Below are 13,033 nucleotides of genomic sequence, written 5' to 3'. Positions count from 1 at the left end.
TAGGCGCTCGCGTGCGCTGGGGAGCGCGCGGTGGGGGTACGCGCTGGGAGGCGGGGCTCGCGGGGGTGCGAGCCGGGGGAGGGCGGTGCTCGCCGGTGGGGGGACGCAGGACTGAGCCCCAGGGGCCGAGCTTAGGGCGGGGGACGGGGCGGGCCAGCCAGGCAGGACCCTGCGAGGAGCAGAGGCCAAATTTCGCTTTCGCTTTGGGCAGGTCTGGAGGCGGCGGGCGGTCCCAGAATGACTGCACCGGGCACCCCAGAGTTAATCCGAAAGCCAACAAGCCCCGCAGCTCAGACCCCACGTGTCACCAAGAAGCTGATGTAGAGAGAGACAGAGAGAGAAAGAAAGCAACACGCAGAGTCCCGGGAAAGTCCTGGCGTGGCTTTGGGGCAATTATAAAAATGTGACCTCTGGGCCTCGCAGCCACCGCCCTCACCTGCCACATCCACGTCGCTCTGCCGCCGTCTGTGCATCATGTGCCCGCCGCGCAGTGAGTACCCGACCCGCTGCGCTGCTGGCTCCAGGGAAGGGGTGGCGGCCAGGCGGGGCACAGAGCCGGGCAAGCTAACGGGGAGCTGGAAGGCCATCCACAGGCCTGTGCAAAGGGAGAGAGTGGAAGGAACGACAAGGAAGTACTGGGAGTTTGTCTTGAGCTAAGTAGAAGTCGGTTCTCCCATAAACCTTGAATCAGCTGTAGCTGTAAGGAGGTGCAGCCTAGCCTAGCCGCTGCAGAGCTGCCCACCGCTTGGCCACACTTTTTCCAAGATACACAACTGTGAGTCAGGGCTAGTCACTTCACTATCAGATCTTAGTTTTCCTATTCGTGAAATGGGGCATTCGTTCTCTGAACCCACCACCCCTTCTCAGCTCACCCAGGAGCCACTACAAGATGCTAACGAGCTGTCACTGAGTGGAGTCCAGCTCGTGGTGACCATGTGTGCTGATTTTCGATGACTTGTTTGATGGCTAGGTTCTTCCGAGATACTACTCTTAAGCAGCTTTGAACCCCTCACTGTTCCCATTAGCAGCCAAGGGCATTGACCCTTTGCACTACACAAAGATCGCTCACAGTGAGCTAGCTAACATCTGCTTTTTCATGAGAGCCGCGGCTTTCTAAGAACTCAGTTCATCCCTCAAGTTTTGGAAAACAGTTGGAGATGGGAAGGGTGGGGCTGATGCAGAGAAGATGAAGGGCGAAGGTGCCAGGCTGGGTGAAAGAGGCAAGCCCAACCATGGGCATCAATCCAGCCTGCCCCTCGCTCTTGTCCAGGTGTTCTCCTCGTGGTCATCCTCACTCTCCTGGCCCATCTCAACGTGGCCAGAAACCTCCCAGAGGCGGCACCTGGGCCCAGAACATTCGAATGCCTCAGCCACTCTCAAAACCTGCTGAAAGCTGTCAGCAGTGCACTTCACAAGGTGAGTACTCAATTCCGCTTCTCTGTGGAGAGATCCTCGAGTCCTGGGGAGGGACTGCAGTGACACTGTAGAAGGTAATCAGAAGCTGTCAAGAAGGGGAGAGAGAACTTTACAAATGGCCAAACTATTAGCTAAAGAGTCTCAATGAAATTGTGTCTCCAGAGAAGATGAGAGTGGTAATAAATTATAATGGCTGTGTCTACACAGAGGAAAGGGGATATTTACAGAGCTTTTCACAGCCTGGTAGCAAAAATGGAGTAGTGTCAGGTCCACACTGCTTCTCTGGCACCACTTATCAATCCAGGAAGCAGGTCTTAGATGCGTATTCTGTGGGGCTGCTGAGATGAATTAGACCTGTCCCTTGCTTGGCTGTCCTGTTCCAAGTCTGATGACAAGAGCAAGAAGTTTGGGATGATGTATGCCCAGCCTTCATTTTAATTAAACATTTTTATTTAAAAATGAGTCAGAACTGGCACATACTTGACGTTCCAGTAGGTTTTCAGAGACTGTAAACCGTATGTAAGAAAAGTGTCCATGTTTGTTTCAAGAGCAGCTGGTGGATTCAAACCACCTATGTTTAGGCTGGCAGTACAGTTCTAACCGCTAGGGCACCAGAGCTCCCTGTCTATATTTTTGTTGTTTTTATTGTGTGCCATCAAATTATAAACCTTATTTTAATATAAATTTTTCTTTCCTTTTTGGAAGTCTTCTATTGCTTTTGCTGCAAAGGCCAAAGACTATTGTCTTAAAAGATGACCTTTTGCCTTCCTGCTCAATAGTAAATCTCACTTGGCTAGATTCTAGTTTGTTGTCTTGTGACTATCTTCAAAAAGCTTAGGGTTAATCTTAAAGAGCTCTTTCCCTCCTTCAGATCCTTCATAATATGCTGCCAGCTGCTCCTGACAGTTCAATCAATCGTAATTAAAAGGGCAGTTCACCGGTGAACATGGCAGAAATAGTTTTGATTCCTGAAGAAAGGTTCAATAGGGATAATATTTAAGAGCTGTGATTTAAATAAATGCTTTAAATGAAAAAAACTAACTCATACAGTACAGTCCTGAAAGTCAAAAGACTATGGAACTCAATTTAATATTTTAAAAAATACCATTCCTTTGTTAAATTTGCCAGTGTAAATCGACTGGCTGCTGCAGGAGAGAGAGAGAGGTGCCAAATGTATGTAATTCACAGGCCAGGGGAAGCTCATAAACCTATATATAAAATATATAAAGAAATGTAAAAACATGTTTACATGTTAATATGTTTATATTACTGTTTATATGTTAAAAGTATAATACATACATATCTCTATATATCTGACTCAATGATACACAAGAATGTGTGTGTGTATATGTGAATATATATATATAGTTGATTGCCACCAAGTCAAGCATGACTCATAGCGACACTGTAAAGCAAAAGACCTCAAGCCTTTCTATCTATGAACTTGGAGAAACAGTGATAGTTATAGAAAAGCTTCAGGTATTTTGTTTATGGGATTGCTATGAGTCGTGCCTGACTCGACAGCAATCATCAACAACAGTAACACATGCTCTAAAGGAGATCTGGTGGCTTAGTGGAGAGGATTGTACTGCCATCCCCAAAGCAAGCGGTTTGAATCCACTAGTTAGTTGCTCCAGAGGGAAAAGATTGGCAGCCTCCTCTTGTGTGATTAACAGCCTCAGAAACCTGCTGGAGTATCAGCTGTGAGTCATTTCCAATTTACTGGCATACAACAGTGATGGCTCTATACTTAGGGAACTCTGATAGCCTAGTGGGTAAGGAGTTGCACAGGCAACCCAAAGGCAGATTGTTCAAATCCACCAGCTTCTCAGTGAAAATAAGCTGTGCACTCTCCCTCCACACAATTTAAAGTCTCCAAAAACCTGCTGGGGAGTCAATCTGAGTTGGTTCTGATTCAATAGCAATGAGGTTGAGAAAATATTTATCATTTGGCCATTGAAGTTGATGTAATTTTTAAAATAGGGCCTTTTATATAAAAGTCTCAGTTTCTAGATGTTCACAAAAAGATCTGAAAATTTGCAGCACTGGGCCTGCATTTCCAAATCTGACTTCATACAACTTGCCAAGAAGAGTGGTTGCCCAATTCTGCTTAACCACCTCCAAGGGACAATCAAGTATCACAAACGTAATAGCTTTAAAGAACACAAATTTATGAGTACATCTCTAGGATCAGAAGTCTGTAACAGTTTAAAATCAAGATGTCAGCAGAGCTGTGATCCTCCTGAAGGTTCTAGGGCAGAACCCATCTTCCTGCCTTTCTCATCTTTCAGTTGTTGTTTTCGGTGCGCTGACTCACAATAGCTCAAGTAGCACAGAGTCAAACCTTGCCTGGTTCTGCACCATCCTCTGGGTCTTGGCTGTGCTGCAGCCCATTGTTAATGGGCATTATGTTGATCCATCTCTTTGAGAAGTTTCCTCTTATTTTACTGACCCTCCACTTTTCCAAGCCTCTCTCCTTCAGAGAGAATGGAAGCCATATTGCACCTTCAGAGTGGAGATGGTGAGGCTTTGTCTCACTTTCTTTGGGCATGTTGTCAGGAAAGGCCACCTTGAAGAGGCAGCCTGTGTCCCTTGGCTTGTGGCCTCTTCAGAAGGCAACAAAAGCTAGTCAAGTCTTTCTCACATAGCATCAATCTGATCTCCCTTCTGCCTCCAGCCTCCATGTGTAAAGACTCTGTGATTACGTTAAACCAATCTGGATTGCAGGATAATCTTAGTACCTTCATTCCCTCTGCCATCTCAGGTAATGTTTTCACAGATTCCAGGAAATAAAATGTGGGCTACTTTTCCCACCACAGAGTCTTACTGCATGTTTCCAACATTTACAGTTTCAGACCTGAGTCATGACTCATTCATTTTCCTTCTCTATTTGTCAGCATCCTTTTAATGCAAATACCCCATCTCTGGGAAAATCTCTGTCTCTTTTTCCATCCCCACCCCCTAAACCTTACTAGTTCTTAACACTACCAACCACGGGCATGTCTGATAGTCACCTGAGTCCCGTTCTTGTCTCCACTGTTGCTGTTGTTGTGTGCCACTGAGTTAGAACCAACCCATAGCTGACCTTCCAGTGGATTTTCAGAAGCAATAAATCTCATGGGAAGAGATTGCCCATCCTTCTCCCTCAGGGCAGAGGTGGATTTGAACCATGTGTGTATGGGATTACAGTGCAGCTTCTTGCCATCAGCCCTCCCTGTCTTCACTTGTTGCTAATTGACATTGAGTTGAGTACACCTCATAGCAACCTTGTGAATAGCCATCCTGAACTTTGCCCTTTCCTGTTCCATCTTCATCATCTCTGACATGCGAGAGCCTATTGCTGAAGTCACCTTGTCAATCCATCTTATTGAGGGTCTTCCTCTCCTTCACTGACCCTCTATCTTTCCAAGCATGATGTTCCTTTGCAAAGAATAGCCTCACCTAGCTATATGTCCAAGGGATGAAAGACAAAGCTTTGCCATTTTTACTTCCAAGAAGCATTCTGGCTACACTTTTTACAGAGCATAAATGTTTGTTCCCTTGGCAGTCACTGGTATGCTCAAGACTCTTCTTCAACACCACAGCTCAAAGGCATTGATCTGTCATACTTACTTGTTGTCCAGCTCTCTGATGCTTAGCAGGTGACGGAGAAGACCATGGCCAGAATCAAGCGAACTTTGGTCTTCAAACTGACATCATTGCTCTTCAGCATTTTTGAGAGGTCCTTAATAGTGGACCTGATACTGTGGTCCCTGATACTGTCCCTGACAGTGTAATATGTTGCCTGACTTCCTGACTGCTGGAACTAAAGGTCCATGACTACATATGAAATCCAGGAAGAAAAGCAGCCCTTTTGTTCATTCTTTTCCTTCATACTGCCATGGAATGAAACTTGCTGGATGGAAAACTTATCTCAGTTTCAGTGTTGTTGTTGCTGTTGTTTGGTGCCATTGAGTCGCATATGACCAACACTATAGACAAAAGATCTGAACCCTGTGCCATCTTCAGACTTCCTGACACACACAAGCCCATTGCAGCAGTCACCACATCAATCCACCTGTCAATCCATCTCCTTTGCCAACCCTCCACCTTTCCCAGCATCATGTCCTTCTCCAAGGAATATCACCTCCTAGAAACATGTCCAAAGTATGTGAGGCCTCATCATTCTTGCTTCCAAAGAGCACTCTGGCTGCACCCTCTCCAAGACTCATGCCCCAGCTGGGGCCATATGGTGCCAGCCTCATGGAGGCTCTATTCGTTCTCTTGGCTGTCCATAAGATGTTCAGTGCTCTTCAACACTACAGCTCAAAGGTGTCAATTCTTCTTCTGTCATCTTTATTAATTGTACAGGTCTCAGATGCATACCAAATAATTGGAAAGGCTATGGCCTGAATCAGACATACCTTAGTCCTCAAACTTATATAATTACTCCTCAATAACTTGGAGAGGTCCCTAACAGCAGATTTTTCCAGTGAAATATGTCTCCTAATTTCCTGACTGCTGGAACCAAGGGTGTTAATTGTGGATCCAAGTTAAGATGAAGCTGTTGTCAGTTTCAATCTCTTCTCTATCCATTATGATGTTGCCTAGTTGTCCAGTGGTAAGAATCTTTGTTTTCTTGATATTGATATGCAATCCATACTGAAGGCTACGTTCTTGGATCTTCTAAGATAAATTTCTAAATTGTATTTAACAATGTCTTCTCACCTGTTTATAAAATGGCAATTCACTCTCTTACTCTCTCTCTGTTTATGTGTTTCTGTCTCTGAGTGTGTTTCTCTGTCTCTCTCGCTGTCTCTCTCTCTCTCTCTCTCTGTGTGTGTGTGTGAGAGAGAGAGAGAGAGAGATTAAATCACAACTTGTCTTTCAGGGCTTTATGTTTGTTACATTCATCAAGTTATGACCTTCACAGTTTCCCCTTTAGAAATTATAGTTGAAAAAGATTCTCACATTTTGACAAAACAAAAAGGGGGGGGGAAGCACAACACAAACCCCAATCTGTTTTCACCAGAAGCAAGTGTCACAGTTTGGTATAGATGCTTATTAGCACACCCTGTTGAAATGATTTATAGTGGATACAAAATGGAAAAATATGTCATCCAGGGAAATATGTCCTCAGCAAAGTGAGGATGATGGGAGAGAGAATTAAAACAGCACATTTTCCTTGTCTTCAGAAAGGCCAGGATTCCTTGCAGGTTAAAGAGATGGGAGGCTCATGCCCCAGCTGGGGCCGTAGGGTGCCAGCCTCATGGAGAGCCCGATGCCATGTAACTGTTATAAACTGAGCTTCTCATCATATTTTCTGCAGGCCATACAAACCCTAGAATTTTATGCCTGCACTTCTGAAGAGATTGACCATGAAGATATTACAAAAGATAAAACCAGCACCGTGAAGGCCTGCTTACCCCTGGAGTTAACCATGGTACGTTGCTGCTGTTCTCCTTGTCAGCTGCCATTGAATTGGCACTGGCTCACGGCCACCAGTGTACAATGGACAGTATCACCCAGGCCCACGCTGTCTTCACCACTGGCCATATGCCCAAGTCAGTTGTAACCACCGAGTGTGGTATCTCCTGACTCTGGGAACTCATCTGGATGGTGCTCAGTGGTGATCCATAGAGTTTTCACTGAATAATTTCCAAAGTTGGTTGTCAGGCCTTTTCTGCCTGTGCATCTTTGTCTGGAAATTCTGCTGAAATTAGTCTACTCTGAATGATCCTCCGAGCATGTGAAACACAGGAAACTGTTTCTAGCATAGTAATGCCAAACCCACTGGTGTCCAGCTCACAGCAAAGCTGTAACTTTTTATGGGAGAAGATTGTCCCATCTTCATCCTGAAAAGCAGCTAGTGGACTCAAACTGTTGACCTTTCAATTAGCAATGCCACATGATACACACCACAAGTAACACACCGCCAGGCCTCCGTCTCCAGCATCATGACAGGCATGGCATACAGGTGGTGGAAACAGACAACAGAGAATATATTCCACCCCCCCAAATAGTGTCATAAAATTTAGAACAGTGCATCAAACCTCTTCCAATAATTTGCATATTTCTGTTATGGGTCATCCATGGAATTTTAACAGATCTCATTTCAACACTTCAGAAAGTAGATTTAAAAAATAAAATATGCTTTTAAAAAAACCATGTGCTTTAGAAAAAGATTATGAGACAGTCACATTATAAATTAATGTTGTTTATGTCTGATTTTTTTTCTAGAATGAGAATTGCTTGCCCTCCAATGAGACTTCTTCCATAAAAGTAAGCTAATAAAAATAAAGACTTCAATCCATTGGATGAAGTCATATCATGATGTTTGATTTTTTTTTCCCTTTTAGGATGAGAGTTGCCTGACTTCCAGAAAGACATCTTTTATGATGGTAAGACTCAAAACTCTTTCTTCAGATGCTGGTGTGAACAAGGCTGTACGTTGTCTCATTGGTTCCCGCCCTTTTGTCATGTCTGCTAGACCCTGTGCCTTAGCAGCATCTATGAGGACCTCAAGATCTACCAGGTGGAGTTCAAAGCCGTGAATGAGAAGCTTCTGATGGACCCCAGCAGGCAGATCATTCTGGATCAAAACATGCTGGCAGCTATTGATGACCTGATGCAGGTAAGACCTCCCTTCTTTTGGTGAGAGAGGCTTCCTCAATGATGAAGATATCAGACAGGGTTCCCCAAAAGGTATGAAATCTGCCTTTTCTGGAGGGGAGATAAGGTCTGAATCCCCACTTTGAAAATCCCTGCAATGAACTCTGGCGGTACAAAAAGTTAATTGCTCAGCTGCAAGCAAGGTTGATTCAAACTCACTTAGTGACTTTCAAAAACAATCACCACCAGAGATGTGGCAATGTGCTCACAAAAAAGAGACCAAGAAACCATAGAAAGCCTCACACTTACTGCTTGTGATTTGGAATCAACTTATAACTGACCCTCCGGTGGGTTTTCCATGCTGTAAATCACATGGGAGTGAATGGCCCACCTTCCTCCCACAGAGTTGCTGATGGGTTTGAACCTCAAGAGAGGAGAAGCCTTTGGGGTAGAAGTACAGTTCCCTCCAGATTAAGCCACTAGATTATAGTTGAATAAAACCTGTGTGGCACTCTGTCACTAGGGGTAGCTATGAGTTGAAAAGGAACTCCAGGGTGCCCAATGGCAACCAAATCCTGCAGAGCCAGCTACCTTTTCAGAGAGAAAACCTGAGGGTGCCTCCTGCTGCAAGAGAGAAGAGGAGCTGAGCACATTAGGCAAATCAGCCTTCCTTTGCTTGAACAAAGGCCCTGGGAGAGGCAAATGGTCATGTGCTCAGCTGATAACTGAAAGGTGGTAGGTTCAAGTCCACCTAGCGGTGCCTTGAACCAAAGGCACAGGGAACTACCTCCAAAAATCAACCACTGAGAATGCTGTGAGCACAGTTCAGCTTTGACACCCATGGGCCAGCACAGCACCCTCTTGATTTGTGAGTTGTGTGGCACATACTAGGCTCCCTGAAAAAGCTTTCTCACAACAGCTATGTGGATACCAGTTTTCCCCATGGTACCAAACAGGAAAGGTAAAACCTCCTGTCAGAGATCACAAAGTTTATAAATGGCAAAGCGAGAATTTGAACCATTGGTTCAAAGGGATCTCATCAAAAAGATCTCATCAGTCCCTTCTCTAAGACCCAGAGTATATGGGCCAGGGGCCAGCATGCATAGTTACACATTTTTCAAGACAAAGCAAACAAGGATGAAGCAGTTATGAACCAGATGAAGGAGTGGTCTATCATCTGACGGCATCTACAATGTTTTCAATAGGCAAGAACACAATCAGACCGCATAGTGCTAACACAATCACAGAAATAGTCATACAAGGGCAGAGAAAGTGCTTCGGTGAGCAAGGCTTACGATCAAAACATGACAGGAATCACTGTGTGAGAAGGAATTATTCACGTATTTATATATCACATGACTAAGTATCTGTTTGGAAGGCAGTGAACTTCATGTAAGTAACTAATAATGTTGCTATCTATAGAGACTGTATATTTTATATGTCACTTTTTTAAGCCCTTATAATCAAGAGTCCAGTGACTTGAACTCTGGATTCAGTCTAAACAACTGTGATCAATCTCTACATTCCCTCTGTGCCTCAGTTTTTTCCTTTCTATAAAATGAGAAAAATTTACCTACCCTAGCCTAGTGCGTAAGGAGCTGTGCTGACAACCCAAAGGCACATGGTTTGAGTCCACCAGGTGTTATATGGGAGAAAGATTAGCAATCTCTTCACATGCAGTTTCCAGCCTTTGCTGGAGGGTCATCTAAAAGTAGGTTCTGACTTGATGGCAGTGAGTCACTATTTTTGTTTGTTGAGTCTCTAGGTAGTTAACACAATTTGCCTTTGGCCCTTAACCTAAAGGTTGACAGCTCAGCCCCTCCTAACAGTACCAGAACCGTACCCAACAGTACCAAAAGATGGACCTCATGATCTCTGTCCACTGAGATTATTACCATGAATGCCCTGTGGAGATGTTCTCCTCTGTAACACATGGGGCAACCTCAGCTCAGCAGCAACTCACAGTAGCACATTAGGTGCTTTTTGGGTTTTTTGTTTTGTTTCGTTATGTTTATGAGGAGCAAGTGAAAATATTGTGGAAAAATAAAGTCTTATATTTTGTAACTCAAAAGACTAAAGTGGAGAAATCCACTGTCAGGTGAACTTGCCTGACACAAATGAAATGTCTGTGCTCACTTGTTCCGTTGCTGATAGAAGAAGTTCTGATCATTAGCATCCGTCACCTTCCTAGTCTAAAAAGAACGTGGCTTCCTAATGTACCATAGATACAAATTAATTTGGAATTGCAGCAGATGTCATCTTAACAGATTGTTCTTCCTAAAGTGCAGCTCCATCTGATGGTTTTCTGAATAGCTCCCAGGGTCGTTTCTGAATGCACTGAAGCTGCACGCGCCCAGATAACGAGCCATCTCCTCCCAGGTTGTGCTTTCCCATCTGGCTGGGAGCAGATTCCGTATGGCATTAGGAGATGTGATGAGGGAGTGGTTTGCAGACTCAGAGACATGTATTGGCTACCCCCACTTTTATGGTTGAATGTTTTAATTTAAGAAAACCAGAAATGTCACACTCAGTATTCACTCTCCTAGGCCCTGAATTTCAACAGCGAGGAAGTGCCGCAGAGATCCTCCCCTGACGAGCCGGATTTTTATAAAACTAAAGTCAAGCTTTGCATACTTCTCCATGCTTTCAGAATTCGTGCTGTGACTATCGACAGAATGATGAGCTATCTGAATTCTTCCTAAAGAGCTGTGCCTACAGACTTTAAGTCACTTTACTAGAAATCTGAACCAAAGATAATTTAGCAGGATATGGGTGAGAAGCTGGGGAGATGTTTGGCTGGCTCCTTCTTAAGCTAGTGTGGTAATTCTTTCATTTCTGTTACATTAGTAATTATCCAAAATATGAATGATGAGAGTATTATATCCACAGGGTTCTTCTGATCAAGTATATTTCATATTTACTTCTGATAAGTTGCTTCTAAATTTTCATGAATTGCTTAAAAGGGTGAATAGACTCACTTGAATGTGGGTTGGGATTTTTTTCCTAATGTACAACAAGAATTTATAAGCTATTTCTGTACTCAAGTGTTTGTAGCTATAAGCACTCATAATTTATTTTAAAGTATTTATTTATATAATTTTGTGCTTATGAAAATAACTTAATATTTATTTATTTATTTTTATTTAAATATTTATTACAAAATGAAATTTTTAAAGTGCCTTTTAAGTGGTACTCTGAAAATAAAACGAAGTAATGCTCTATTTTTATAGTGTAATGGGAATTCTTTAAGGGTTAAAATACACTTTAGGGGGAAGCTGTAAATTTTGATGAAATTTGAATAAAATTACCTTGGCAGAAACACATCTGTGTTCTCCTGTTTCCTTCTTCAGTTACTTTCTCTTTTAAAGGGAGCCTCAGGATGCTTTAATATTCAGGCAGTAATGTGAGATTAGGGTTTTTGAGAGTTGTTGTTGTTATGTACCATTGAGTTGCCTGTAACTCATAGCAACCCTCTGTACAACAGCCCTAAACCCTGCTCTGTGTTCTGTTGTTTCTGACACACCTACCCCCATTACCCCAAACACTGACTCAATCCATCTCATAGAGGCCCTTCCTCTCCTGCACTGTCCCTCCACCCCCACAAGCATGACATCCCTCTCCAACATGTCCAAAGTATGTCAGACGAAGCTTCAGAATCCTTGCCTCAAAGGAGCAGCCTGATTTAACCCTCTCCAGGATGAACCTGTTCATTCTCTTAGCAGTCCATGGTATATTATCAATCCTCTTCTCCAGCACCACATAACAAAGGCATAAATTCCCCTCCTATCATCCCTAGTACATAGGGTTTTTGGAGGCCTGCTATTTCAGAAGTGGATGGCCAATCCTTCTTCCTAGTCTGTCTTAATCTGAATGTTCAGATATAGAGAAGTATCAGACAGACCAGCATTTTACAGAAAAGTGAAAGCTGTATAGGCCCCCTATGAGGTGGATTGATTTAGTGATTGGGGTAATCGGGATGGGTGTGTCAGAGACGGTGTGATTGGCACAGGACAGAGCAGAATTTAGGGCTGTTGTACATAGGGTCACTATGAGTCACAAGCGACTCGATGGCACACAACAACAACAACAACAACAATCATCCCTAGTCATTGTCCAGCTCTCTGATGCATGCCAAGTGATTGCAAAGACCATGGCCTAGATCAGGCACTCCTTAGTCTCCAGACTGACATCATTGCTCATCATTGTACTTTGGAGAGGTCTCTAACCTAGTTTTCCCCAATACAATAATACGTCTTTTAATTTCCTGACTGCTTGTGCTAAGAGTGTTGATTGTAGACCTAGCAAACTAAGTCTTTTTACAATCTCAGTCTCTTTACCATCTATCACGATACTGCCAATTGGCCCTGTGGTGAGAATCTTTGTTTTCTTGATTGAGTTTCGGTCCATACTGAAGGCTACAGTCCTTGATCTTCTGCAGCAAGCACTTCAGGTCCTCTTCAGTTTCAGCAAGCAGGGTTGTGTCAAAAGACTTTTGAGAGTAGACATTTTTATTTTGGTTCAAAATTTGAACCTAAAGTAATATACATGAAAATGAGGTAGTTTTTTAGCTTTCAGTGTCAGTCAATTCCACCTGAGCCCCCTTCAACATAAGACCCCTCCCCTGGCTTTGTCCCATTTCAGCAGTAGTTTTTAGGAGATCCTCACCCTTTCCCCCTTTGCTTTAAGTTGGGAATATAAGGTTGAAACCAAAGTGATTCTATTTTGCTGACTTTTTGACCCTACCTAAATATGTCCCTCAGTTTCAGGAAACAATAAATAAACTAAATAATGTCTGTCTAGAGACTAAAGTGTACCTGATTCAGGCAGTGGTCTTTGCAATTACTTGGTATGTATCAGAGAGCTGGACAATAGCTAAGGATGGAAAAAGAACTGATTCCTTTGAACTGTCTGTGGTGCTGGAGAACAGGATTGATAATATACCATGTACTGCTAAGAGAACAAACAGGTTCATCCTGGAGAGGGTGAAATCAGGACTGCTAAGAAAACAAACAGGTCTGTCCAAGAG

At 43.5% G+C, this 13,033-nt stretch overlaps 1 protein-coding gene across 1 annotated transcript; it reads left to right on the top strand.

Annotated features, from left to right (window-relative positions):
* The first annotated feature begins 474 nt into the window (after nt 1-474).
* On the top strand, nt 475-10,709 carry LOC102847586 (interleukin-12 subunit alpha-like). The gene is made up of 7 exons (XM_006887634.1): nt 475-490; nt 1,271-1,416; nt 6,725-6,838; nt 7,636-7,677; nt 7,755-7,796; nt 7,886-8,029; nt 10,554-10,709. Exons 1-7 carry the CDS (start codon nt 475-477, stop codon nt 10,707-10,709), a joined length of 660 nt encoding a protein of 219 aa, XP_006887696.1.
* The last annotated feature ends 2,324 nt before the right edge of the window (nt 10,710-13,033 follow it).

The sequence above is a fragment of the Elephantulus edwardii genome, unplaced genomic scaffold (assembly GCF_000299155.1).
Source record: "Elephantulus edwardii isolate Elephantulus edwardi_28Jun2011 unplaced genomic scaffold, EleEdw1.0 scaffold00060, whole genome shotgun sequence".
Taxonomy (NCBI): Eukaryota; Metazoa; Chordata; class Mammalia; order Macroscelidea; family Macroscelididae; genus Elephantulus; species Elephantulus edwardii.
The sequence above is the reverse complement of the archived record's forward strand: the minus strand, read 5'-3'. Positions and strand labels throughout refer to the sequence as shown.